A 24,659-nucleotide genomic window follows, 5' to 3' on the forward strand; every position below is an offset into this window, starting at 1 on the left:
GCCAAGTGTGCGTACGCACACAAGCGATTTAATAACTGCGGTGGCTGTATATCAAGCTAAGTTAGGTCAATATAATTCTGTAGTGCAGACATGGCCTGAGGGTTCAGTTTTGCCTATGGAACCTTAATCGTGTGATAAAGATGGAGCCAAGCTTGACTGTCCTTGTTTAGGGTTATAGGACTGGCAGTCAGAAAAAAATACTTACCTGTAGTTTCACTGTATTTAGTACAGATATCAGATGCTATTTTTTACAGTCACCTTTCATAATAAATCTGTGCACGGAATCTCTCTCTCTTTACACACACACACACACACACACACACACACACACACACACCCACCCCTGTTCTCTGCCTGAATAATTAATACAGGATCAGTTTTCGTGCTGGGATAACATTGCTGCCTGACTTGCGTGCTTTCTCCGTAATGGAGCTTTGGGCACTAAAATCATTGTGTGTGCCAGACAGACTCAGATTTAGATTAGATGTGAGTGACCCCAAAATGTCTCTTCTCCCAATGACTGAGTTCATCATTAAAGCAGGGATAGGGATTACCATCAGTGGCAAGTGTCCAAAGTAGCAGAGCTGATACACATACTACCTGCCACTCAGCGCACTTAACAAGGTTAGATACACCCCCATTACTCTGTTTTTGTTCTCTAATATAACGATCACAATAGCAAAGTTTCACATGGTATTTGCTTTTGCAAATATTTCTATACCATGTACGCTTTACTGTTTGCATTTGTTTATTACTCTGGCTTCAAGGGAGATGGCTAATAAATGATAATTCATTATTAATATGCTAATCAGTGATATAGTATTGCTAATCAAAAGCTTACTTGTTTTCCAGAGGACCAGGGATCATTTCACAAGTCCAGATTCCACAGTGGTCTTTGTTTTCGATATCAGTGGACGATGACAGAACCCTCCATTTAAGGCAGATATCTAATTAAGTATTTAGAAGAAAATGACTATATCACAGCACGTATTAAAAAAAAACTCTCATCCCATTTATTGTGCTAATGTGATTAATGGGATTCAACATGCAGCTTTGACTGTCTCATTTTTCCTCTGTCTACTAAAGCCTCTCTGAAGCTGTCAGAATTTTGGCACATTAAGAGAAATTCCAGCAAATGACTGCTATTAAAAAAAAAAAAAAAAAAAAGGGCAACATACAACATAAATGTTACCTTTCCCTATTCCCCCAAAGCTCAGCTTTCCCAAGTTCCAGGACAGGCAGTGTTCAGCCCTGAACAAGTGACAGGTTTTGAATGTCATGACCCATCAAGAATAGAAATGGCTGATTCTACCACCCCAAACCTCTATTAGAAAGTCAGAAAACAAGCTCACATTCTATGGCATAAGGCTTCCAATCACACTAAAACAGAAGATACGGGGCCTTGAAATAGCTTTTCATAGATCATATCAGGTTCACATAACTTTTAGAGGTTTCTAAGATGCGTTAGTTATAATTTCTCTCCCTCTGAGGGCAATCCAGTTAGTTGGACTCATGTTAGCAAAGGAATCACCATGTATAATTTCACATTTTACATACAGTTTGGCAGATACTCCGCTTACTACTGTAACGTTAGATAATTAGCATATGCTGTCCAACATTGTCACTTATGTTGGTGTTATTTCTACCCTGGGAACACTTGTTATTGAACACTTTCCAAAAGGTAGATGACCATACTGCAGCAGGCTTTTGGAAAATATGAAGTGCTGCAATACCTGTTGGGGAAGAACTAATCCAGTTTGGGTTTAATGTCTTATTATTAGGATTAAGTAGTAAGAGAAGGTAAGGAGTATATTTTTCTGAATAGTGGTAGTTATTGTGCCAACTATATTAGAGCAACTAAAGTTTTATGGATTTCTAGACCAGGATCAGCATTTTGAAATATTTACGGATCAGTTAACCAGTACAAATGCTTTCAAGATGTTAAACTATATCTAACCATGACAAGTCACGAAATATTATATGTTAAATAGGTTACTGCTGTCTTGCTTGCCCCATCCCTCCCTTACCTTGCCCCTCTCTTCAATTGACATGAATTTAGCAAGCAGATCTGACAAATTTGCAAAATGCTTTATGCGTCTAAGAAATAAACTCCAGATTGCTTTGAAATGCAGTGGGTTTCTCCCAAATGGTGGATTACAACTGTATTGAAATGGGATGGGAAGACAAGACTGATGTGATTTCCAACAAGCAGCATGCACTGACATGGCTGGAAATGAATACCGTATATAGCACTGTAACGTCATAAACAGATAGCTAAGGGTTAATGTCTCTTCCACCTGAAGCACCTGACCAGAGGACCAATCAGGAAACCGGATTTTTTCAACTCTGGGTGGAGGGAAGTTTGTGTCTGAGTCTTTGTTTTCTGTCTGCCTGCTTTCTCTGAGCTTTGGAGAAGTAGTTTCTACTTTCTAGTCTTCTGTTTCTAAGTGTAAGGACAAAGAGATCAGATAGTAAGTTATATGGTTTCTTTTCTTTGGTATTTGCATGAATATAAGTGCTGGAGTGCTTTGATTTGTATTCTTTTTGAATAAGGCTGTTTATTCAATATTCTTTCAAGCAATTGACCCTGTATTGTATCATCTTAATACAGAGAGACCATTTGTATGTATTTTTCTTTCCTTTTTTATATAAAGCTTTCTTTTAAGACCTGTTGGAGTTTTTTCTTTAATTCAGGGAAATTGAGTCTGTACTCACCAGGGAATTGGTGGGAGGAAGAAATCAGGGGAGATCTGTGTGTTGGATTGCTAGCCTGATTTTGCCTTCCCTCTGGGGGAATAGGAAAGTACTTTTTGTTTCCAGGATTGGAAACAGAGAGGGGGAGTCACTCTGTGTAGTTTCACAGAGCTTGTGTCTGTGTATCTCTCCAGGAGCACCTGGAGGGGGGAAGGGAAAAAGGATTATTTCCCTCTGTTTTGAGACTCAAGGGATTTGGGTCTTGGGGTCCCCAGGGAAGGTTTTTCAGGGGGACCAGAGTGCCCCAAAACACTCTAATTTTTTGGGTGGTGGCAGCAAGTACCAGGTCCAAGCTGGTAACTAAGCTTGGAGGTTTTCATGCTAACCCCCATATTTTGGACGCTAAGGTCCAAATCTGGGACTAAGGTTATGACATGAGTGGCAACAGGTGGGATATAGACAGAATCCAGAAGCCAGTAGGAATATTATATTTTTCTCTTCTCTGCTAAGGGCTTTTTAGCAGAGAGAAACAGTTGGTTTTAAAAGGGAACCAGAGAGAATTTTTTTTTTCTGCTCTCTCTGGCAGTTTGTGGCTTGCATGTTAAGCGAGAAGCCATTAAGAGACTGTTGAGGGTCTTTTGTCACACAATAGCACTCCCATTGAGAGTCATTACCAGCACTATATGAATGCAAATAAAGTGGTTTTTCTAGTTTACTTAACATTGAAAATTAGCTAAAGGCACTGTTGCTAGGCAGACTTCAGGAGGCAACAGAGAACCTGCAGTTCAGAAGATAAACACCGGAGGGCACCCCAACACAAGAAAACAGGAACCATGACTTCTAAGGCAAAAATTGAGGCCGAAGAACAAATCAAAGACGCTGAACACAGGCGACAGATGGAGATGAAAGAAAGAGAAGAACAAATCAAAGAGGCAGCACACAAAAGGAAACAAGCAGAAGAAGAGGTGGCCCACCGCCGAGAAATGGAAAAACACCACAAAGAAATGGAAAAACAACAAAAAGAGAATGAAGAGAAGGAAAAACAGAGAAAACATGAACTGGACTTGGCAAAAGCTGGGCTGCATGTGCCAGCCAACCCTAACAACCCGGCGCCAATTATTGCTCCACAGCACAGGAAATTTCCCACCTACAAGGCAGGTGATGACACCGAGGCCTTCTTGGAAAATTTTGAAAGAGCCTGTCTTGGGTACAGCATTCCCGAAGACCAGTACATGGTAGAATTGAGGTCACAGCTCAGTGGACCTTTAGCAGAGGTGGCAGCTGAAATGCCTAAGCAGCAAATGAATGACTATAAACTTTTTCAAACCAAGGCCAGATACAGAATGGGGATAACCCCAGATCATGCCCGTCGGCGCTTCAGAACCCAAAAGTGGAAACCAGAGGTGTCATTTCCCAAACACGCTTACTACATTGCAAAAAACTATGAGGCCTGGATAACAGGAAACAACATTCAAACCTTGGAAGAACTGCACCTCCTCATACAAATGGAGCAGTTCTTGGATGGTGTTCCTGAAGACATCACACGGTACATACAAGATGGAAATCCCAAAGATATCGCTGAGGCGGGGGAAATTGGAGCCAAATGGATGGAACTGGCAGAAAGCAAGAAAGCTACTGTCAAGGGGAACGATTACCCCAGGGGGCACACAGACCATAAACCCTACAACCGAGGACAGCCAAAGACCCCACATACCACCCAAGTAAAGCCACAGATACCCTACCCTTCAACCTCACCAGTCTCCAGTAACTCACCTCGGCCCAGTGACCCATCAGATGGAAGGTGCTTTAAGTGTAATGAACTGGGACATATCAAGGCCAACTGTCCCAAGAACACCATGCGAGTGCAATTCATTACACCACCATCACACCAAAGATCCCCAGGCCCGGATGCCTCTCAAATAGCCTTGGAGCGAAGGGAAAATTTGAGAGTGGGCGGAAAGAAGGTTACTGCGTGGAGAGACACGGGGGCACAAGTGTCAGCTATCCACCAATCCTTCGTGGACCCCAAATTCATCAACCCAAAGGCCAAAGTTACAATTTACCCCTTCATGTCACAAGCTGTAGACTTGCCTACAGCTCAACTGCCTGTCCAGTACAAAGGCTGGTCAGGAATGTGGACTTTTGCAGTCTATGACAATTATCCTATCCCCATGCTACTGGGGGAAGACTTGGCCAACCAGGTGAGGCGGGCCAAGAGAGTGGGAATGGTTACACGTAGCCAAACCAGGCAAGCTTCCAGACCCATTCCTGTTCCTGAGCCGTCCACAGAGGCCCCGTCTGTGTTACCAGAGACCCAGACAGAGGTAGTGGACCCGGATTCCATGCCTACCACTGAAACAGCCCCAGCATCTCCAGTCCCAGGCCCGGAACTGGAACAGCAACCAGCACCAGCAAGTGCAACTACATCTTCAAACTCAACGCCAGAGGGCGCCAGCGAGCCAGAACTGGCAGAAGCAACAGACAGCCATACCCAAAAGGCTCAGCCAGAGCCTGAAATACCCTCAGGTGCACCAGCGGAGAGCGGTTCACCAGCAACGGAAACAACCCCATCACCTACATCGCTTCCAGAGGGACCAAGCCCAAGTCCACAGTCTGAGGAAGAACTGGTGACCCCAGCCTCAAGGGAACAGTTCCAGACTGAGCAGGAAGCAGATGACAGCCTTCAGAAAGCTTGGGCGGCGGCACGGAGCACCCCACCGCCTCTCAGCTCTTCTAATCGATCCCGGTTTGTTATAGACCAAGGACTTTTATACAAGGAAATTCTTTCTGGTGGACACCGGGAAGAATGGCAGCCGCAAAAACAGTTGGTGGTTCCAACTAAGTACCGGGAGAAGCTCTTAAGCTTAGCCCATGATCATCCCAGTGGCCATGCTGGGGTGAACAGAACCAAGGACCGGTTGGGGAAGTCCTTCCACTGGGAGGGGATGGGCAAGGATGTTGCCAAGTATGTCCGGTCTTGTGAGGTATGCCAAAGAGTGGGTAAGCCTCAAGACCAGGTCAAGGCCCCTCTCCAGCCACTCCCCATAATTGAGGTCCCATTTCAGCGAGTAGCTGTGGATATTCTGGGCCTTTTCCCAAAAAAGACGCCCAGAGGAAAGCAGTACGTACTGACTTTAGTGGACTTTGCTACCCGATGGCCGGAAGCAGTAGCTCTAGGCAACACCCGGGCTAACACTGTGTGCCTGGCCTTAACAGACATCTTTGCCAGGGTAGGTTGGCCCTCCGACATCCTTACAGATTCAGGGTCTAATTTCCTGGCAGGGACCATGGAAAAACTGTGGGAAACTCATGGGGTGAATCACTTGGTTGCCACCCCGTACCACCATCAAACCAATGGCCTGGTGGAAAGGTTCAATGGAACTTTGGGGGCCATGATACGAAAATTCATCAACAAATTCTCCAATAATTGGGACCTAGTGTTGCAGCAGTTGCTGTTTGCCTGCAGGGCTGTCCCACATCCCAGTTTAGGGTTTTTACCATTTGAACTTGTGTATGGTCACGAGGTTAAGGGGCCATTACAGTTGGTGAAGCAGCAATGGGAGGGGTTTACGCCTTCTCCAGGAACTAACATTCTGGACTTTGTAAGCAACCTACAAAGCACCCTCCGACACTCTTTAGCCCTTGCTAGAGAGAACCTAAAGGATGCTCAAGAAGAGCAAAAGGCCTGGTATGACAGACATGCCAGAGAACGTTCCTTCAAAGTAGGAGACCAGGTTATGGTCTTGAAGGCGCAACAGGCCCATAAGATGGAAGCATCATGGGAAGGGCCATTCACGGTCCAAGAGCGCCTGGGAGCTGTAAACTACCTCATAGCATTTCCCAATTCCTCACTAAAGCCTAAAGTGTACCATGTTAATTCTCTCAAGCCTTTTTATTCCAGAGACTTACAGGTTTGTCAGTTTACAGTCCAGTGAGATGATGCTGAGTGGCCTGACGGTGTCTACTACGACGGGAAAAAAGACGGTGGCGTGGAAGAGGTGAACCTCTCAACCACCCTGGAACGTCTGCAGCGGCAACAAATCAAGGAGCTGTGCACTAGCTTCGCCCCATTGTTCTCAGCCACCCCAGGACGGACTGAACGGGCATACCACTCCATTGATACAGGTAATGCTCACCCAATCAGAACCCCACCCTACCGAGTGTCTCCTCATGCCCAAGCTGCTATAGAACGGGAGATCCAGAACATGCTACAGATGGGTATAATCCGCTCATCTACCAGTGCATGGGCATCTCCAGTGGTTCTGGTACCCAAACCAGATGGGGAAATACGCTTTTGCGTGGACTACCGTAAGCTAAATGCTGTAACTCGTCCGGACAACTATCCAATGCCACGCACCGATGAGCTATTGGAAAAGTTGGGACGTGCCCAGTTCATCTCTACAATAGACTTAACCAAGGGGTACTGGCAAGTACCGCTAGATGAACCTGCCAAGGAGAGGTCAGCATTCGTCACCCATGCGGGGGTGTATGAATTCAATGTCCTTCCTTTCGGCCTTCAAAATGCACCCGCCACCTTCCAGAGGCTGGTAGATGGTCTACTAGCAGGACTGGGAAAATTTGCAGTTGCCTACCTCGATGATGTGGCCATTTTTTCAGACTCCTGGCCCGAACACCTACTACACCTGGAAAAGGTCTTTAAGCGCATCAGGCAGGCAGGACTAACTGTTAAGGCCAAAAAGTGTCAAATAGGCCAAAACAGAGTGACTTACCTGGGACACCAGGTGGGTCGAGGAACCATAAACCCCCTACAGGCCAAGGTGGATGCTATCCAAAAGTGGCCTGTCCCACGGTCCAAGAAGCAGGTCCAATCCTTCTTAGGCTTGGCCGGATACTACAGGCGATTTGTACCACACTACAGCCAAATCGCTGCCCCATTGACCGACCTGACCAAAAAGACCCAGCCAAATGCCGTTAAGTGGACTGATGAGTGTCAAAAGGCCTTTACCCAGCTTAAGGCGATGCTCATGTCTGACCCTGTGCTCAGGGCCCCGGACTTTGACAAGCCATTCCTAGTAACCACAGATGCATCTGAGCGTGGTATAGGAGCAGTGCTCATGCAGGAAGCAACAGATCACAACTTCCATCCTGTCGTGTTTCTCAGCAAGAAACTGTCTGAGAGGGAAAGTCACTGGTCAGTCAGTGAAAAGGAATGCTATGCCATTGTGTACGCCCTGGAAAAGCTACGCCCATATGTTTGGGGACGGCGGTTCCAACTACAAACTGACCATGCTGCACTAAAGTGGCTTCATACTGCCAAGGGGAACAACAAGAAACTTCTTCGTTGGAGTTTAGCTCTCCAAGATTTTGATTTTGAAATTCAGCACATCACAGGAGCTTCTAACAAAGTAGCTGATGCACTCTCCCGTGAGAGTTTCCCAGAATTCAGTAGTTAAAAAGTGTTCTTAAAATGTAGAAGTCTGTTAGTTATATACTTAGTAGTATATGTAAAGGTGCATGTGTTGTAGTAATCTGTTTATTTTAAAGTTCTAGAAGGAAATCGCCACCAGTGAGCTTCCCCACTGTCTGCAATTTGGGGGGCGTGTCATAAACAGATAGCTAAGGGTTAATGTCTCTTCCACCTGAAGCACCTGACCAGAGGACCAATCAGGAAACCGGATTTTTTCAACTCTGGGTGGAGGGAAGTTTGTGTCTGAGTCTTTGTTTTCTGTCTGCCTGCTTTCTCTGAGCTTTGGAGAAGTAGTTTCTACTTTCTAGTCTTCTGTTTCTAAGTGTAAGGACAAAGAGATCAGATAGTAAGTTATATGGTTTCTTTTCTTTGGTATTTGCATGAATATAAGTGCTGGAGTGCTTTGATTTGTATTCTTTTTGAATAAGGCTGTTTATTCAATATTCTTTCAAGCAATTGACCCTGTATTGTATCATCTTAATACAGAGAGACCATTTGTATGTATTTTTCTTTCCTTTTTTATATAAAGCTTTCTTTTAAGACCTGTTGGAGTTTTTTCTTTACTTCAGGGAAATTGAGTCTGTACTCACCAGGGAATTGGTGGGAGGAAGAAATCAGGGGAGATCTGTGTGTTGGATTGCTAGCCTGATTTTGCCTTCCCTCTGGGGGAATAGGAAAGTACTTTTTGTTTCCAGGATTGGAAACAGAGAGGGGGAGTCACTCTGTGTAGTTTCACAGAGCTTGTGTCTGTGTATCTCTCCAGGAGCACCTGGAGGGGGGAAGGGAAAAAGGATTATTTCCCTCTGTTTTGAGACTCAAGGGATTTGGGTCTTGGGGTCCCCAGGGAAGGTTTTTCAGGGGGACCAGAGTGCCCCAAAACACTCTAATTTTTTGGGTGGTGGCAGCAAGTACCAGGTCCAAGCTGGTAACTAAGCTTGGAGGTTTTCATGCTAACCCCCATATTTTGGACGCTAAGGTCCAAATCTGGGACTAAGGTTATGACATGTAAAGCTGAACATTCCAGCTGTCTGGTGATCAATGGCAAGTGTTAGTGATATACCTTGAATCGTCAGGACTCAAGTTCATCTGTGTAGTGGCGGGGGGGAGAAGGGGGGGTATTTTGGCACTAGCCAAGACTAAACAGCAAATCCTTGACTTCATACTGGTTCAAGTTTTTGTTACGTTAGAATAGCTTCAGAATCTTAAATGTATAGAAGTACCCTAATGGGCAATTTAAAAACAATGTTTTCCATCCATGTTTTTTACTTGACAATAGTTTTAACTGGTGTTTCTGAAATAAAATTTAAATTTTTCTCATATGCTATAAATTCAAGAGCCAATTTAAATGTCATATTCTGTGCCCACCATGTTATGATTAGCAGTTTCCTTTCTGGGAGCAGACAGCTTAATGTAGGGAACACTATTTCTGTGACACTGATGTGGGAGAATTTACTTACTGGGCTTTTTCATGAAAAAAAGCCTTTTATTAAGTTTCTGACTCAGAACTGCAGGAACAGGAGCTCAAAGCTACTTAGTAGAATAACAAACCACTGTAATATTTAATTATACTGTGATCAATTGAAATGTGAGATCAATTTCATACTAGGATACCAGAGGCATAGCAAGCCATCTGTAAACTCAGATTTTTCCATAGGGAGTGGGAAGCTCAGACAATAATTCAAAAGTTAAAAAAGAAAGGTGTCTTTACAAAGATAATGTTGGTAAAAAGCAAGAAACAAATTAACAGAAGCTGAAAAAAAAACAGATTAAATAAAAACAACTGCCCAGTTTGAGGTTTGATCCTGTCCTGATGCAGAGCAATAAAGAACTCAACCTGGCATGGCAGAGAGGTGCATTGCTTGGAAAGAATGAAACAGCTTCACACAAAAACATGTTATGTAAGGACAATTTGTAAAAGGAGTTTGGCAAATTAATTTTAAACAATGGTTAACTATCAATTAAAAGCCAAAGCTGTGCTCCAATTCTGCAGTCCTTCGCCAACAACCTTTTCACCCTGGAGCATATCAAAACCGCAGTTTGTTGGCAGCCTTTAAATATGATGCAATGAAACATACAGAAGTGAAATATGTACAGTTATAAAAAAAATAGCCGTGAATGGATTTTTTTAAGGAGGAGATGGAAAATGAAACATAGGGACTATAAGATCTTCTGAAGGAAGAAGCACATGAAAGCACAGCAGTATACAGTGTCAAATGCTGGGGAAAGCTGGGATTAAGGTGTTTCAATTTAAAGGCCTTTTTATTATCCTATTAAATCCTCTCCTTATTTCTCCTTTTATGTATCCAATTATATAAACTCACCACACTGAACCAGGGCAGGAATTTCCACTGCACGTCTTCTCTTATACTGAATTGCATCTGAGGGTTTCTCCACCCATTTGTCACTTAGATAGCCAAACGCATTCCAGAATGAAGTTACTCCTTTCTGATCTAAAGAAGTATATAATTTTCAGTAGCAGAAGAATAAGTTTATATGTAAACTACAGATGTTAGCTAAAGAATGTACTTTGCAACTAGGGGACCAGTAGCTTTTAAGAGAAGTTGCAAGTAGACATGAAGGTAGTCGCAGAGGTCGGCAACCTTTCAGAAGTAGTGTGCCGAGTCTTCATTTATTCACTCTGATATAAGGTTTTGTGTGCCAATCATATATGTTAACGTTTTTAGAAGGTCTCTTTTTATAAGTCTATAATATATAACTAAACTACTGTTGTATGTAAAGTAAATAAGGTTTTTAAAATGTTTAAGAAGCTTCATTTAAAATTAAATTAAAATGCAAAGCCCCCCAGATCAGTGGCCAGGACAGGGGCAGTGTGAGTGCCACTGAAAATCAGCTCGCATGCTGCCTTTGGCACGTGTGCCATAGGTTGCCCAACCCTAAGGTAGCGGGAACAAGATGTGGTCTGGAAACAGGACTGAAATATGGGATCCTAAGCATTCATGTGAGTTTAGAAATGGACACTCTCGTGGCCTTGAAATAAGTCACATCCCCTTCTCTGTCAGTCAAATATTTACTTACATTATATGAGTGGGGATGATTAGTCCATGTTTGTGAAGTACTTTGAAGATACATAGCACTATGTAAATATTACAGTTTCTATACCGAATGAGGTAGTAATACACAGAGAGACCGGTGGGTCACCTTTCAAATGCCATTCTATCAGCTCAAATCCATTATAAGCTAAAGATACTGCGAAATTCCAATTCACAAACATTTAAGAAAAAGACTAGGTATGTCTGTAGTTATCCAGTGCATTGCAGAGATAAGCAGGAATTTTAATCTTCAACTTTTTACGGTGATCTGCTCCACAAAGGAAGCTCTGTCCTCGCACATTTTTAAGCCACCAAACCAAACCAAACTGAAGACAAAAAAAAAATAAAATAAAAAGTCAACATTAACATATATTTGTGAAACACTCTGCTTTCACTAAAAGCTCCAGTGACATGGGAAGTATTTTCTAATATAAATTATTACAAGACCTCCGAGGCAGAACGTATTCCTATCCTCAATTCAGAGAGGACAATGAAGGCACAGAGGCCAAAGTTTTAAAACATGGGTGTCTAAACTATCAGACTCCTAAATCTGTATTTAAGCCTTCCATGTAGAATTGAAAAGAGTGCTTAAATGATTTTAGGGCAGTGTCACCATTTAAAGTTAATGGTATTTGTGCTTACAAGTCACTTAGGTACTTTTGTAAATTCTACTTTGAAGGCCTAAAGACAGATTTAGGAGCTTAACTTACGGCACCTGGGTTTGAAAATTTTATCCCAAGTTTTGGTGACTTGCTCCAGCTCACATGAAGTCAGTGGCAGACTAGAAACAGAATCCAGAGGTGTTCAACTACTGTTTTCTCATCCAAGCACTAGACTGCACTCCCAGAGAGCCAATAGTATATACTGGGAATACACCACCATAATCAGCAAAAGAGGGAACTAATGCAAGCATGATGTGATAGTAGGGGCAGGGCAGGGCTCAGCAGCTGTGGGGCTCACTTCTGCTTTGTGTCTTATATTCATAAAAAGCTTACACTCCAGGGCTTCAGTCAGCCACTGGCAGCAGTCAGGAAGGGATGTACTTGTTGCAGTGTATTCTGTTTTGTTTTTTATGTCCTTCCTCTGAGATGTCAGGGATGGGGCATGGCTGGAGATGGGTCATTGCATGGGGAGAGCCAAGACTCTGAGAGGGCTCTTTCAGGTACTTGGCTAACTGGTTCTTGCTCACATGCTCAGGGTCTAACTGATCTCCATATGAGGGGGAAGGAATTTTCTCCCAGGTCAGATTCTGCAGCATGTGTGTGCAGGTCACTTGACAGGATTATCTAGGAATATCACAAAGGAGGTCAGACTAGATGAGCTGGTAGTCCCTGCCTAAACTCTATGACTCTACGTACAGACTAACTGGAAAGAACAATTATTTTGCTCATAACCACCTGGCAGAAAAGGTGTGTGAATTGTTGTAATTTTTTCAATTTTGATCAGTTACTTTGATAAACTTATTCTGTCAGATGCTTTACCCTTTGCGGACCCTGCTTATTACATTGAGGTTCATATGTTGTGCCCCCTATTCCCACATTTATTTCAATGAGACTAAGAGCGTAAATGCAAATTAGGCTCTAAAGGATTAAACTTTAAGAATTTATCTTATAAACAGCAAAAAACTATTGGATCAAAGCCACCAGCTTGTTTAAGCACATAAATACAATCAGAGTTAATCAGTTCCAGTCTCTCATGGTAAATGTAGCATCCAAGAGCAGAGCAATAATTACTTGGTCTTTCTTTCAAAACATTTCTAGCTCTAGGAAGTTGACAACGCCACAACCTCACTTGGGTACCATAAGCAGAGTGCTTGGAGTGGGAAGAATTGTTAAAGTCAATAAAAAGGTGTGCTGCTACCAGTGAAAGTTGTGGGAGAAAGTAGGAAGGAAAAGTCATGGATTGCACCCCTCTGCTTCAAGTCAGTCTGCTTTAAGTAAGGTCCCACTTAAGCCTTCTGATCTACCAATTCTGCTTCAGTTCATGCCTCTCTTAGTTTCCTTTCCCCTCAAACATCTCCATGGGCAGCTTTAAGCATCTGGTACCGAGAGTCTTGCACGCTCTTTCCTCCTTCAAATACCTTCAAAGGCAGGGACTCTGCTTTGTTTTATATTTGACAGGGCCTAACAAACACTATTCCATCACGTCCATCCTCTCCATATGCATTTGCCAAACGTGATCCAATGCTAACTTTCTAATATCGGCCTACTAAAAAAACCCCAAAACACGTTAGTGGTTTGCAAAACAAGCCACCTCTATCTTGTTCTGTGTAAGAGTTTTCTCCTTCTCTGCTCCTTGTCATTTCTCCTGCCACCATAACTTATCTTTTTATATGCTGTTCTCCAACAAGTGCCATACACACCTGTGCTATCCACCAATATTAAATAACAATAACCAAGACTAATTGGATGGCTGATTCTCAGACCTGCACTGAAAGAAAGGACTCTGTGCACAGACATCCTGAGGTGGATTGGTTGTGTATGTCAGAGACATATTTGGAGCCAAGGTCCGAAAAGACAAAGTTGCTCCAAAAGTTAAAATGGGTAGTTTATGAACATCTAAACAACTTCTCCTACAGTAAAGCTAACTGGAAGCAGAACATCAATATAGCTTATGGTGCATAAGGATATGCAGCATTACAAGAAACCCTGTTCACAGCTCCCATCCATGCAAGCACGTACTTGTTTACTTCAACTAACTTCTCCTTCTCACTAGCCATCTTCAAAAGTAAGGAACTATATACATATCCCTTTTAAGGTTTCAGGAGCAGTTTCTCATACACTGGAGTTTAAAAGCACTCTACCACTTTTTTCCTAGAAAAGACCCTCTATTAACTGTCTGTGTAGATGTTAGTGTTTCCTGTGATTTCTTTCATAAAGAGCAATACTGGCAGATCGATCATGTATAAAGGAAGGTGTACTTATCTAAGGTTGGATTGAGGCTACACTTGTCCCAAAGGAACCAGATATGTGGGGAGTTAATGCTACTGGTACATATCCGTTGACATGTACATATTGACATATCCAACTGACATACTTGCAACATTCGGGGGCTTTTATAGATATGCACACTAGACAAAAAGGACTTGAATATTTCAGGAGGAAGGAAGGAATGATCTTTTACAAAACATGTCCACATTACCTGCTCTGTTTTAAATGTTTATATTACAACAAAACCAAAACGCACAAACCCCACTGTGACAGCCTAAAATCTTGCATATGGGGAACAGTGTGGAATGGGGAGCTGGGCTTGGAAATAAGTGTGGCCAGGTGAAACTGGACATCTTGAGCTACCAAACTTCTCTGCATTAGACAGAAATGCACATTATTTTTAAGGGATGAAATCAAACTTACTTTTTTTTAAAGGCCATAATTTCACTCAAACTAGAGCACAATTATTCCAAGTACTACTATGGATCTGAATTAAACAAATAGCGATATTGCATCTTTTATATGACAAGAAAGCTACCCAAAATTATCTGATTATTTTCAAAACCAAGATGTGATGCAGGAGCTCTGCGCATTTTTCACACTGTAGAAGTTTTCTAGTGCACACTGAAATTAATGAATAATTATACAAAAAGCAGATTACAGCATTGGTTAAAACAACATTGTTTGAACTGGGACACAGCAAGGGTCACATCTAATTTGTAAATACACGTAGAATCAATTTATCTAAAAAATGAATAGATGTAACATTTGCCTGTATTTCCAACTCCTTACTAGATGAACCAAAACGCTCGCTTGATTTCACTACTAATAAAACTTGCACCTGGTTTCCTTTGTCTTCATCCTGTGGCTACTCGGAAAGAGCAATTTCAGGTTGATTTTAGGATTCCTTCAGCAGTACTTTTGACTCTTACAGCTGGATACTCATTTGGGTTTACCCTTTGGCTCTAGGGCTTCTTGCTTTACACAAATCCACATGTGATTGTTACCAGATCCTGGGATTTGCATTTGAAAAGGTAGCATGCATTGTTATAGCACCTCCATCTCAACTTCATATTACAGGACTTTACGTGCAACCTTTGCTCCCGTGTGTGTTCCCAGAGGCAGCAACAGTTGAACAGTTAGTAATCTCTCTGCCTCTATTTTCTGCACGCAGCATGCCTCTAGGAATTGCAACTGGTACAGTGTCTGGTCCACACTGACTCCCTCGGGTGGCTGTTCTTAAAAGTTACAATCTGATCCAACTGTGACGTTCTACTCTATGGGTATGTCTACATCTACAATTTTGCAGCGCTGGTTGTTACAGCTGTATTAGTACAGCTGTACAGGGCCAGCGCTGCAGAGTGGCCACACTTACAGCAACCAGCGCTGCAAGTGGTGTTAGATGTGGCCACACTGCAGCGCTGTTGGGCGGCTTCAAGGGGGGTTCGGGGAACGCGAGAGCAAACCGGGGAAGGAGACCAGCTTCGCCGCGGTTTGCTATCGCGTTCCCGGAACCACCCTGCAAACCGCAGGGAAGGAGACCTGCTTGTTCGGGGAACGCGAGAGCAAACCGGGGAAGGAGACCAGCTTCGCCGCGGTTTGCTCTCGCGTTCCCCGAACCACCCTGCAAACCGCAGGGAAGGAGACCTGCTTGCTCGGGGGTTCGGGGAACGCGAGAGCAAACCGGGGAAGGAGACCAGCTTCGCCGCGGTTTGCTCTCGCGTTCCCCGAACCCCCCTGCAAACCGCAGGGAAGACCTGCTTGCTCGGGGTTCGGGGAACGCGAGAGCAAACCGGGGAAGGAGACCAGCTTCGCCGCGGTTTGCTCTCGCGTTCCCCGAACCCCCCTGCAAACCGCAGGGAAGGAGACCTGCTTGCTCGGGGTTCGGGGAACGCGAGAGCAAACCGGGGAAGGAGACCTGCTTGCTCGGGGTTCGGGGAACGCGAGAGCAAACCGGGGAAGGAGACCAGCTTGATTACCAGAGGCTTCCCCAGGTATGCTGGGATACCTGCTTATTCCACGGAGGTCAAGAAAAGCGCTGGTAAGTGTCTACACTTGATTACCAGCGCTGGATCACCAGCGCTGGATCCTCTACACCCGAGACAAAACGGGAGTACGGCCAGCGCTGCAAACAGGGAGTTGCAGCGCTGGTGATGCCCTGCAGATGTGTACACCTCCTAAGTTGCAGCGCTGTAACCCCCTCACCAGCGCTGCAACTTTGTGATGTAGACAAGCCCTATATGATTTTATAAAAATATGCTAATGAGTGTGAACAACATGTAACTGGAATATGCTTCATGCAAAAGGTCTCTTGTTCTTGTAAGGCATCATTACAAAGCTTATAATATACTGAGTGTGTTCATCCTATTTGTATGAATGTATCATTCTTGTATCTGAAACTAGAAATATGAAATATAATTCTGAGGTCCTACTGTAATTATGTAAAGTGTGGGCCATTAATGGCGGTTTGGAAGCTTCATGGCTCCCATTAACCAGGACAATTGACTGTAGATGGCTCTGTTTACTTGCAAGCCTTCCTGTGAGTCAGGCCAAGAAGAATGAAGGCTTGGGGTCTCACAGGACATGTGACCATGCATGTCACCTGGTACTGGAATCCATCTTAAACCTGATGTTTTTCCATTTAGAAGGAGGGGTGGGGACCCAGAGAGACAAAAGATTCCTGCCTTGTGCCAAAGCTATAAAAGGGGGTAGAACAGAAGAAAGCAGGCTACAGTCATGTAAAATCCCCTGGTTTTCACCTAAGATGCCTGCTGAAACTAACAAGAACTGTACTAGGAGAAAAGATTGGGCCCAGACTAGGAAGGAGTCCAGTCTGTGAAATAAGCTTATTGGAACATCTGTGAGGGAGAGATTTTATCTGTATTCAATTTCTTACTGTATTAGGCTTAGACTTTCATGTTTTTGTTTTATTTTGCGTGGTAACTTACTTTGTTCTGTCTGTTATTACTTGGAACCACTTAAATCCTACTTTTTATACTTAATAAAATCATTTTTGGCTTATTAATTAACCCAGAGTAAGTAATCAATACCTGGAGGAGCAAACAGTTCTGCATATCTCTCTATCAGTGTTATTATAGAGGGAGAACAATTTATGAGTTTACCTTGTATAAGCTTTACACAGAGTAAAATAGATTTATTTGGGGTTTGGACCCCATTGGGAACTGGGTATCTGGGTGCTGGAGACAGGAGTACCTGCTAAGTGGTTTTCAGTTAAAGCTTGCAGCTTTGGGGGACGTGGTTCAGACCTGGGTCTGTGTCTGCAGCAGGCTAGCATGTCTGGCTCAACAAGATAGGGTTCTGAAGTCCCAACCTGGCAGGGAAAATGGGCTCAGAGGTAGTCTTAGCACATCAGGTGGCAGTCCCAAGGATGTCTCTGTGACCCACCGTCACACCAACTTCCGATTTATCGGATGTATTTGATTAATTAACAGTTTGACACAGATTTTTTTTTAAATAGCTATATAAAACAAGCCAGGCTAAACAATAAAGATTTACTTATTCCGATGTCCTTCCAGTACTGGATCAGATAATGCTCCATGGATGTGAGCAAGTGGTTATATTCTTTAACATTAACAAAGGCCTGCTTATTGTGTGTTGGCTCCAAGGCTTCTAAGGGCACATCCACCATTCCAACTGCACCACCGCTGAAACTGAAATAACAACAGTTCAAAGCATTTTGATCCAAGTTCAAAGAACAAGTCATTTGTTTTGTTTGCAGCTGTCCTTGACTCACTTCAGAAACAGGTATTTCATATTAAGTAATATTTTTCTAATAGAAAATGGAGACTAGCATCCTGTCTGATCATAGTTATGTGAAGAATTATATTTAAATTACTTCATTTCAAATGAATACATGAAATAAACCTCAAAAATATTATGTTCTAAAATGTGAGGCCATGTCAGAATAGGGATAGGCAGGATAGGGAAAGGAACAGACACCAGGATTTGGAAGATATTAAAAGAGCAACACTTACATGCAGGTAAAACCTCAGAGAAACTGAGAACTCAAGAACTCCCAAGTTGCACTAAAAAATTCAGCAACAGTGAGTGACTCTAAAAGATTACTTTGAGAACTGCAGAACTGTGTTTGAATGATTTATTCTTCCCTTAACGCATGTATATAACACTCAAAATATATATAAATAATCCATGTTGCGCATATGCTTGGAAAGGAAATAACCTGTTTCAGGTGGGATCATGGATTTTAGACTCCTGCTGGTATTCAGAATACCTGCATTTTAAAACAAGGGTTTAAACCTGATTCCTAAATAAATAAATAATAAATAAAGAAGAAACCAAGCTTACCAAGACCCCTGTTTAAGATGTGGTCCCACTTTCTCATACATTCTGACCAAGCGACTGTTGTTATAGATGAACATTCCATCTTGACTTCTGTTTTCTATGTTTATTCCAAATATTAAATAGAGCTTCTTTGGTCTCCTCAATTCTCTAAGCAATATAAAATCAATAAGCAGTTTTCTTTTATAAACTTCCTTTTAAAGTTTTTAATTTAAATTTAATTTTACTTACTGTTACCAGTTTAGTAGCTACTGTTAATCTGGTTTAGGACATTGGACAGTTCACTTCAGCCAGAAATAAAAAAGATAAAAGTAGTATCAACCACAAAAACATCCAAATTTTTAAAGGCTAACATAATTCTTGGGTTTTCAAACTGATGGGACAGACTTCTGTATAATGGAAATTGATTAGAGGCAGATCACATTCAGCCATTTTTGAAAACAGAAAATTCCTATTTAAAATCAAACACAAGCCAAGTAGCATATTGGCAGCTTGACATTAACGAAGACAGCATTAGCTGTTAACCTGAAAATTAAGACTGAAAGTAATTGCTATGAAGATTTTCATGTTTATCAATATGAGAACAGCTAAAGACATTCTTTCGTTGCATCTGTAGAGGAAAAATGCCTTACCAAATTGGAACTTGTTTTCATATCATAAAGTTTCTGGCTGATAGTTTTTTAAAAAAAAACTAGGCATATTGTAACCATCACCCATTAGTAAACAATACAAAAATTAGCCAGTTTTGTTCTCAGAGTTGACTTGTATCATTCCATACACTTCATGTTTCCTCCCTTTCAATTACTGGAGAATGGAGGGTTAAAGTGCCCTTTGGCTTTGCAGAACTTTCTGCACGGAGCTACCAGAGTCAAAGAAACGAATCATGAACAAGGACCTTCAACTAACTTGAAGCACATTTTGGGGGGTAGGCCTGAAGGAATGGAAAGTATTAAAATTGGTAGGCAAGCACCATCATGTAATCACTACTTGTATGCTGCACCTGCCAGTAACATTAGAAAATGTAGCACTATCCAGTTAAAGGACTACATGAAGCCCATGTACTACAGGTGACCTTCAGATTCCAGGAAGTGAGGATTTCACTTTCGGTAAATGATAGTAGTGGCCTTCCTTGAAGTGAGGAGTCACATAAGCAAGAATGTGTTCACTATTACCTAAAGAGGCAGCTGTAGACCTGACTCCTCAAGAGCTAAAGATTGAATGTTTTTTTCTGAAGAATATGCTCTAGTTCAGACAGAAATAATTTTGTGGAAGTTCTATGGCCTGTATTATAGAAGAGGTCAGACTGGGTGATCACAATGATCCCTTATGGCCTTGGAACCTACGAACCTATAAACTTTTAGTTTCAGAGTTGCTATCCATTTCAAAATTCTTGGGTCATTCCCAGGAAGTCTTAAAATAACTCTGGGCATCACATCATTGTGATGCAGTGTTCAGAGGAGATTTAAAGCCATGAAGCAAAGAGGCAAATGTGATAGAATTACTTGTCCTGCAAGATAAAAGCAAAATAATCAAAGAAATTTTCTGCCTCACTGACTGAAGTAGTGTGTTTTTTGCAATAGCTGCTCTCTCCTCATACACCCTTAAAAGTTTCTGTTGACAGAGTGCATGGAGGGAAACTGTCTAGCTGTACTGTGAAGGGTTTTGTGGGGAACAAAAGAATGATAGCCCAATGAAATAGGAATCTACCCACTATTATTTTGTTATCATCCCTACACACCAGACAATCCACCTGCAAGAGATTACTCTTCTAAGCAACGTTTGAATCCAATTTCACCTCTTTATAGACTATATATGGACATATCCATGGGTCAATAGATAGTTGGTATGGATTGCCACACCCAAGAAGATTTTACAATCTCCATGCTAATTAGTCTCAGCCCACAAGTTGCTCTTGCAAAGTCTGGGCTTCTGATTAGTACTCCATTTGTTCTGCCCATGTTAGGCAACAAGCACAGTCTAATAAGGAAAAAACAGAAGACAGGTAGGTGTAATTACATCATACTCTTCAAGCAGCAGTAAAAAGGAGAAGACTCAAAAGTGAAGTTGCGGAACTATTAACTAAGATTTGTAACCCGTCCTTTAAATCGGCTTCGGTACCCAATGACTTGAAGTTAGCTAATGTAACGCCAATATTTAAAAAGGGCTCTAGAGGTGATCCCGGCAATTACAGACAGGTAAGTCTAATGTTGGTACTGGGCAAATCAGTCGAAACACTAGTTAAGAATAAAATTGTCAGACACATAGAAAAACATAAACTGTTGAGCAATAGTCAACATGGTTTCTGTGAAGGGAAATCGTGTCTTACTAATCTGTTAGAGTTCTTTGAAGGGGTCAACAAACATGTGGACAAGGGGGATCCAGTGGACACAGTATACTTAGATTTCCAGAAAGCCTTTGACAAGGTCCCTCACCAAAGGCTCTTACGTAAATTAAGCTGTCATGGGATAAAGGGGAAGGTCCTTTCATGGACTGAGAACTGGTTAAAAGATAGAGAACAAAGGGTAGAAATTAATGGTAAATTCTCAGAATGGAGAGGGGTAACTAGTGGTGTCCCCCAAGGGTCAGTCCTAGGACCAATCCTATTCAATTTATTCATAAATGATCTGGAGAAAGGGGTAAAAAGTGAGGTGGCAAAGTTTGCAGATGATACTAAACTGCTCAAGAGAGTTAAGACCTGTAATAAACAGATGGTTAAGGGTTAATGTCTCTTACCTGTAAAGGGTTAAAAAGCTCAGTAAACCTGGCTGACATCTGACCAGAGGACCAATAGGGGGACAAGATACTTTCAAATTTTGGTGGAAGGAAGTCTTTGTTTGTGCTTTTTGTTTTGTTCGTTGTTTGCTCTCAGGACTGAGAGGGACGGGACATCATTCCAGGCTTTCCCTATCTTTCTGAATCAGTCTTTCATGTTTCAAAATTGTAAGTAATAGCCAGGCAAGGCGGATTAGTCTTATGTTTGTTTTCTCAACTTGTAAAGGTTTCTTTTGCTGGAAGGATTTTTTACCTCTGTTTGCTGTAACTTTGAAGCTAAGGCTGGGGCGGGGGGGTCCCTCTAGTCTGTATGAATCTGAGTACCCTGCAAAGCATTTTCCATCCTGATTTTAGGGAGATAATTTTTACTTTTTCTTTTTCTTTCTTTAATTAAAAGCTTTCTTTTTAAGAACCTGATTGATTTTTCCTTGTTTTAAGATCCAAAAAGTTTGGATCGGTGTGAAGCCTCTCAAGGCAACCCATGGAGGGGAAAGTCTGGGGGGAAAGAAAGGAGGATGGTTAATTTCTCCTTGTTTTAAGATCCAAGGGGTTTGGATCTGTGTTCCCCAGGGAAGGTTTTGGGGGAACAGAAAGTGTGCCAGACACTAAATTCTGGCTGGTGGCAGTGTACCAGACCTAAGTTAGTAATCAAGCTTAGAAGTGTTCATGCAGATCCCCACTTCTTGTACTCTAAAGTTCAAAGTGGGGAAAAAAACCTTGACAGTCCTAGGACCAATCCTATTCAATTTATTCATAAATGATCTGGAGAAAGGGGTAAAAAGTGAGGTGGTAAAGTTTGCAGATGATACTAGCTCAAGATAGTTAAGACCAAAGCAGACTGTGAAGGACTTCAAAAAGATCTCACAAAACTAAGTGATTGGGCAACAAAATGGCAAATGAAATTGAATGTGGATAAATGTAAAGGAATGCACATTGGAAGAAATAACCCCAACTATACATACAGTATGATGGCAGCTAATTTAGCTACAACGAGTCAGGAAAAAGATCTTGGAGTCATCGTGGACAGTTCTCTGAAGATGTCCACACAGTGTGCAGAGGCGGTCAAAAAAGCAAACAGAATGTTAGGAATCATTAAAAAGGGGATAGAGAATAAGACTGAGAATACATTATTGCCCTCATGAATCGATGGTACGCCCACATCTCGAATACGGTGTACAGATGTGGTCTCCTCACCTCAAAAAAGATATACTGGCACTAGAAAAGGTTCAGAAAAGGGCAACTAAAATGATTAGGGGTTTGGAGAGGGTCCCATATGACGAAAGATTAAAGAGGCTAGGACTCTTCAGCTTGGAAAAGAGGAGACTATGGGGGGATATGATAGAGGTATATAAAATCATGAGTGGTGTGGAGAAAGTGGATAAGGAAAAGTTATTTACTTATTCCCATAATATAAGAACTAGCGGTCATCAAATGAAATTAATAGGCAGCAGGTTTAAAACAAATAAAAGGAAGTTCTTCTTCACGCAGTGCACAGTCAACTTGTGGAACTCCTTGCCTGAGGAGGTTGTGAAGTTTAGGACTATAACAGCATTTAAAAAGAGAACTGGATAAATTCATGGTGGTTAAGTCCATAAATGGCTATTAGCCAGAATGGGTAAGGAATGCTGTCCCTAGCCTCTGTTTGTCAGGGGATGGAGATGGATGGCAGGAGAGTGATCACTTGATCATTGCCTGTTAGGTTCACTCCCTCTGGGGCACCTGGCATTAGCCACTGTCGGTAGACAGATACTGGGCTAGGTGGACCTTTGGTATGACCCAGTATGGCCGTTCTTATGTTCTAAGACCTGCATCTTTGATAGTACCTTGGTAAGAATAAAGAGGGCAAATAATTTCCCAACAGCCAGGACGGCAGACAAGAAGGAAAGCTTCGGCTTTTCAAGCAGTCAGGGTATGGGGAAATGGGTGAGACATACACGTCACCTAACAACAATCCATTCTGTTAAGTAGCATTATAATGCAGCAACATGCTGATGTAAGTGGCTTCAAAGCCACACAAAACCCCAGTTAAGTGCAAGTATGTGTTTCTCAGATCCCATAAACAGAGGAATGCCTTCAGTTGGCTACTTGAATGTCTGACCTTATGGATATCAGTCTGAAAAGTGGACATTACTTTATATCATTCAACCTGGGTAATACAGGACTATAATCACCAGGTTCTTTGGACACTGAAGTAAATCTCCATTTCCTTCTGTTGTACGCCTGGTTTGACAAATATGCCTGAATGTGGAGGTGGTGTCCTACATTCTGTTCAATTGAAATCTGTTTTGCATGTCATAAAAATAGAGACAAACAGCTACTGCCTGCTCTAAAAGAAGATTCTATGCTGTAGCCTTGTTGACAAGAAGACTGTAATGTTCACCTGTAGGATACAGAATAATCATTTCCTCATGGAAAAATTTTGGGCACCCTTTGGACCCATGCTGAAAAGGATCTGGTAAACAAAATATAATCCAGCCTCTGGGTTTCCTTCTGGCTGCCCAAAAGGACCCACATGGAGGGACTACAAATCTCACTTATTCCCTGAAGAGAGGGTGTTTGATTCAAACTGCTGTTTGTGGATATTAACTAGAAAATGAAGCAACTGACTCTAATCTAGCCAACAGATGGGTGTTGCAGGCTCAAGCACACCTTAAAATACTGTCAGGGTTTGACAGAAGCAGACTCCTAAAAATACTTGCTTTTATGCAGGATCAATGGCCCTAGGTCTCTAGCATGCTCCTATTCCTAAATGAATTGCCATGCTACAAGGTAGTGCTTTCAAAACGTCTTGTGTAACATTGATTAGATTTGAAGCAATGAACCCAGGGTTGACTTTTAGCCAATGTCTCAACATCAAAGAACCAGCATTTGAGCTTCCTTCACATTTTTGTAGCCATACTACAAATATTAAACAATCTTGCTTTCATCTGGTGTATGGGAGGAAACCCAAGTCTCTAAATAGATAAAAAGAATTTCATTCTAAAAGATTCTAATGAAAAAATTACAAGGATTAAAATTTTTTCCAGAAAACGGTAAAGGATTGGAGCATCTAAAGTAATTGAAAAGCACCTTGAAATGACAAACAGCTGCAACTTGGGAAAGCACTATTTAAGTATCAGACTCTGGATCAAATCACTATTTACAACATACAGTACACTACCACTTTTTCTGAAACACTGATTAAATAGTCTCACATCTTGCCTTTGTTTCTCCTCCAGCTTCTCACGCATTCTTTTTGCATTTTCTAGAGCATCTTGTAATGCAAGCTGAGCAGACTTTGAAAAAGCAGTAAAACAAGTTATTTTAGCATCAGTTAATACCCTACGGTTTTTTTCCCCAAACTGCTTCCTTAGAAAGTGAATATTCTGGACACCCACCATACTTCCAAACCTATCACTACAGTCTGCTAACAACCGTGATGCTTCCAGACACAGTTAGTGTACTGGAGATTAAATTGGGATATAT

The 24,659-nt window shown here is 42.1% G+C and overlaps 1 protein-coding gene across 1 annotated transcript in view; it reads right to left on the reverse strand.

The window, feature by feature from the left end:
• The window catches only part of MORC1 (MORC family CW-type zinc finger 1), a 109,439-nt gene that overhangs the window by 47,819 nt on the left and 36,961 nt on the right, over positions 1–24,659 (reverse strand). The window contains exons 12-16 of the mRNA XM_050962804.1: positions 24,396–24,460; positions 18,429–18,572; positions 17,619–17,773; positions 10,444–10,572; positions 842–947 (exon numbers count right to left, since the gene is read on the reverse strand). Of these exons, the coding sequence (XP_050818761.1) occupies positions 842–947; positions 10,444–10,572; positions 17,619–17,773; positions 18,429–18,572; positions 24,396–24,460 (599 nt within the window). The remainder of the gene's footprint in view (positions 1–841; positions 948–10,443; positions 10,573–17,618; positions 17,774–18,428; positions 18,573–24,395; positions 24,461–24,659) is intronic.

The sequence above is a fragment of the Gopherus flavomarginatus genome, chromosome 1 (genome assembly GCF_025201925.1).
Source record: "Gopherus flavomarginatus isolate rGopFla2 chromosome 1, rGopFla2.mat.asm, whole genome shotgun sequence".
NCBI classification, from domain to species: Eukaryota; Metazoa; Chordata; order Testudines; family Testudinidae; genus Gopherus; species Gopherus flavomarginatus.